At 35.3% G+C, this 4,031-nt stretch overlaps 1 protein-coding gene across 1 annotated transcript in view; it reads left to right on the top strand.

Annotated features, from left to right (window-relative positions):
• The window catches only part of NEK1 (NIMA related kinase 1), a 214,313-nt gene that overhangs the window by 183,999 nt on the left and 26,283 nt on the right, over window positions 1-4,031 (top strand). The window contains exon 25 of the mRNA XM_045286060.1: window positions 1,288-1,405. Coding sequence (XP_045141995.1) covers window positions 1,288-1,405 — 118 coding nt within the window. The remainder of the gene's footprint in view (window positions 1-1,287; window positions 1,406-4,031) is intronic.

Below are 4,031 nucleotides of genomic sequence, written 5' to 3' on the forward strand. Positions count from 1 at the left end.
AAAAAAAAAGGATTTATTCAAGAAGTTTAGCCAATACAGAGGTTGACAAACTTTTTATAAAGGACCAGACAGTAAATAGTTTGGGCTTCATGCTTCTTATGTCATGTATCTGGATTTCTATGGTTAAGGTACTGAAGGACAGTTATTTCTACAATAAAGTAAAAAAGTATTTGCTTCTAGAGTTATTGCCTTGTATTAGTGATCCCCCAGAAAGAAGTGATAAAAATTTTAAGGACATATATGTGGGAGCAGGGGGAGCACTAGAACTGATGGTGATTACACAACTCATTTTAAAAGCGATTTAACCATGAGGGGTGGGGAGAAAATGTTCTAAAATTGATTGTAGTAATGCTTGTACAACTCTTCCTGATATGATTGAACTACTGAATTATGTGATAAGTGGATGAAATGCCAGTAAAACTGTTAAAAGAATCTTTTAACGACTGGCATAATAATTATCATTTTAACTAGAACAAATAATTGGAAACCTTTAAAATAGAGAGAGAAAGAGTATCAAAATTTCAGGAAAAAAGTTGTTGTCGTGTCTTGAACAAGAGGATATTGATAATATTAATTGGAGAGGAAAAGAGAAACAAACTGAAGGAAAAAAACCTCTTCATCATTATTTATTTTTTAGAAAATATCAACCAGATAAAAAATAAACTACTGGCAGAAAATATAGTAACCTGGTTACTAACTATTCTAGGTCTTAGCTTAGTGTACCTTGATTATATTTTATGTGATTATATATTTTTTATTTATATAGTGTGCCCTGATTATATAGTCTCTGTTTAGTGTACCTTGATTATATTTTCAAAATAAGTCCAACTAATATTTTTGTGTTTTCTTGTGTACTTGCTGGAAGATAGATTTGAATGATGCCTTTAATTACTATTAGGGGATCACACTTTATTTGTCTTCATAATCTTGTCTATGCATATTTATGTCATTTAAACTGCATTGCTTAGGTTTCTTCTGTTCTTTAAACCAATTTACATTTCATTGACATTTTAATAAAGAAAACATTTTAGAATAAAAATACAGCATATACAATATTTCTTTTAGACATTTTTTACTGTAGTGAACATGCAAAATTCTATTTCAGAAAACAATTGAATTAGAGTAACATAATAACGATTAAAAATCTATAGATAAAATATTTAAAGTTTGGTTATAATTAATATATTAGCTTAAAACTAGGTAGTGGTGATTTAGAAAAAGTTTACTGTTTTCTCTACACTAATTTTGCCTTCAGACATGGTCCTTCTTATATATTTTTTTTTGCAGAACCTGATGATTTGGAAACAGAAGTTCTACAAGAGCTAAAGGGAATAAACAAAGATAGTAGCTTGCCAGGTGCTATCACTGATGTGTGGGTTGAGAAGAAAGAAGCAAAGGAAACTGAGTATGTTACCTAGCTATCCTTATATAATAAAACTAAGATCCTGTTTTGTAACTATTATTTTTTAAATAATACAATACCCTAATATTGTAATGTTACATTTTAATATTTAAAATATTATAAGCTTTTAAAATAAGTTAACTTTTTGAATTGTTATTATATCCACATGGTTTAGAAATCGACAGATACATCAAGTTGTAAGTAAGAAGTCTTTGACCCATCACTTTTGACTCTCCCTTCAATTTGATCCCACCTTCCGTTGTGATTGCCTTGACCGATAATTAAATGTAAATATTTTAACATGTTCATGAACAAACATGAAGTTGCTCTTCCTTTTTAAATGTACTTGTTGGCATAATATGCACAGTATTCTACATCTTGTTTATTTTTACTCAACAATAATAAGTCTGGGAAATTGTTCTATATTGTCATTGTTTATGTTAAGTGCTGTCGAGTTGGTTCAGATGCATACAGTCTTATGTACAACAAAACAAAACACTGCCCAATCCTGTACCAGCCCCACAGTTGTTATATTTGAGCCCATTGTCGCAGCCACTGTGCAGTTCCATCTTGTTGTGGGTCTTCTTTTGTTTTGTGCTTTACCAAGCAGCCTGCCCTTTTCCCGGGACTGGTCTCTCCTGATAACATGTCCAAAGTATGTGAGGTGAAGTCTTGCCATCCTGGCTACTAAGGAGCATTCTGGCTGTACTTCTGAATTTGCGATTTATTATAATTACTCTAACAACCTACTCCACCCTAAAAGTTTCTCCAGAATTTCGTGTCTTTGCTTCATCTCACCTATCCTTTTGGAGTCTGAAGATTATATGTCTACTCTCCTAATTTTACTGAAAATACGTTGGAGCTTCCCCCTTCCCTAATGTGGCCACTCTCCAACTTTGTGTTGCCTTTGAATGATTTTCAGGACATAAAAGCAGGATACTAGTTTATGGAACAAAATTCTTAACCAGAAATCCTGTAACATATCATAAAGTCATTTATTGTTATCTAAATTTTTGAAAACAGACCATTTTTCTACTTTTCTTTAGACTATCTTCTCTTTTTTAAAGCATTTTTATGTTTATGCAAGTTATAGAAAGCCAGAATTTGACCCATGTGTGCATGGAAATTTATTATATGCTAAGGATTGCATTTCTAATTGGTTAGAAAAGGTAATCTATAAACGCTGAAGATGAATGTGTGCATAAGTAAGTGTGGTGAAGAAGGCTGATGGTGCCTGGCTATCGAGAGATATAGCACCTGTGGTCTTAACACAAGCTATTGAGAGAAATCAGTACCAATTTGGAAAATAATAAAGTTCTATTTATAAGACCATTTGACAAATCAGTACCCAGTGGGCTAAAGACCTCAATATGTTTTGATTGATTGATTGTTATTTAAAAGAAGAGATTCTAATAATTATGCCCTAGGCTCAGGGATCTTCCTATTATGGATCTTCCTATTATGGTCATGTCATACAAACAGCATCATATCCCAAGTGGCTTTTCTATCTGGCATCTTTCACTTAGCATAATATTTCCAAGGTTCATGTTTTTGTTTTATGGATAAGTAATATCCTATTGTATAACTATAGCAAATTCAGTTTCTCCATTAATCATTTCATGGATATTTGGATTTTTTTTAAAATACTTTTACTGGGGGCTCTTACATCTCTTATCACAATCCATACATTCCTCCAAAGTGTCAAGTACATTTGCACATATGCCACCAACATCATTTTCAAAGCATTCTCTTCCCTCTTGAGCCCCTGATAGCAGCTCCCCATTTCTTCCCCCTCCACCCCCACCCTGCCCACCCTCCCTCACGAATGTTTGTTATGTTTTAGATTATTTTTTCCATATCTTACATTGTCCTCCATCACCCCTCACCCATTTTTCCATTATTCGTCCCCCTGGGAGGGGGTTCTAGATTGATCCTTCTCCCCCCACCCTCCCCTAATTCTCCTGGTATCACTACTCTCATTGTTGGCCCTGAGGGGTTTATTTATCCTGGATTCCCTGTGCTTTTATCTATGGCAGTGTGCACGCTCTGGTTTAATCCAATTTGTAAGGTAGAATTGAGGTCATGATAGTAGGGTGAAGGAAGCACCAAAGAGCTAGAGGAAAGTTGTGTGTTTCATCAGTGTTATAGTACACCCTGATTGACTCATCTCTTCCCTGTGACCCCTCTGTAAGGGGATGTCCAGTTGTCTACAGTTGGGTATTGGGTCTCCACTCCATGCCTCCCCTCATTCACATTGGGTATGGTTTTATTCTGGGTCTTAAATGCCTGATACCTGATCCCATCGACACCTCATGATCACACAGGCTTGTGTGCTTCTTCCATGTGGGCTTTGTTGCTTCTGAGCTAAATGGCCACTTGTTTATTTTCAAGCCTTTAAAACTCCAGACATTGGTCTTAAAGGCTTGAAGGCAAACAAACGGCCATCTAGCTTGGAAGCAACAAAGCTCACAGAGAAGAAGCACACAAGCCTGTGTGAGCACGAGGTGTTGAAGGGATCAGGTAGCAGACACCAAAGAACAAAACCATCATTGTGTGACCACCTTCCCCACATAAACGCTGAAGATGAATGTGTGCATAAGTAAGTGTGGTGAAGAAGGCTGATGGTGCC

Source organism: Echinops telfairi, unplaced genomic scaffold, assembly GCF_000313985.2.
Source record: "Echinops telfairi isolate 266 unplaced genomic scaffold, ASM31398v2 ScPeMD7_5;HRSCAF=22, whole genome shotgun sequence".
Lineage (NCBI taxonomy): Eukaryota > Metazoa > Chordata > Mammalia > Afrosoricida > Tenrecidae > Echinops > Echinops telfairi.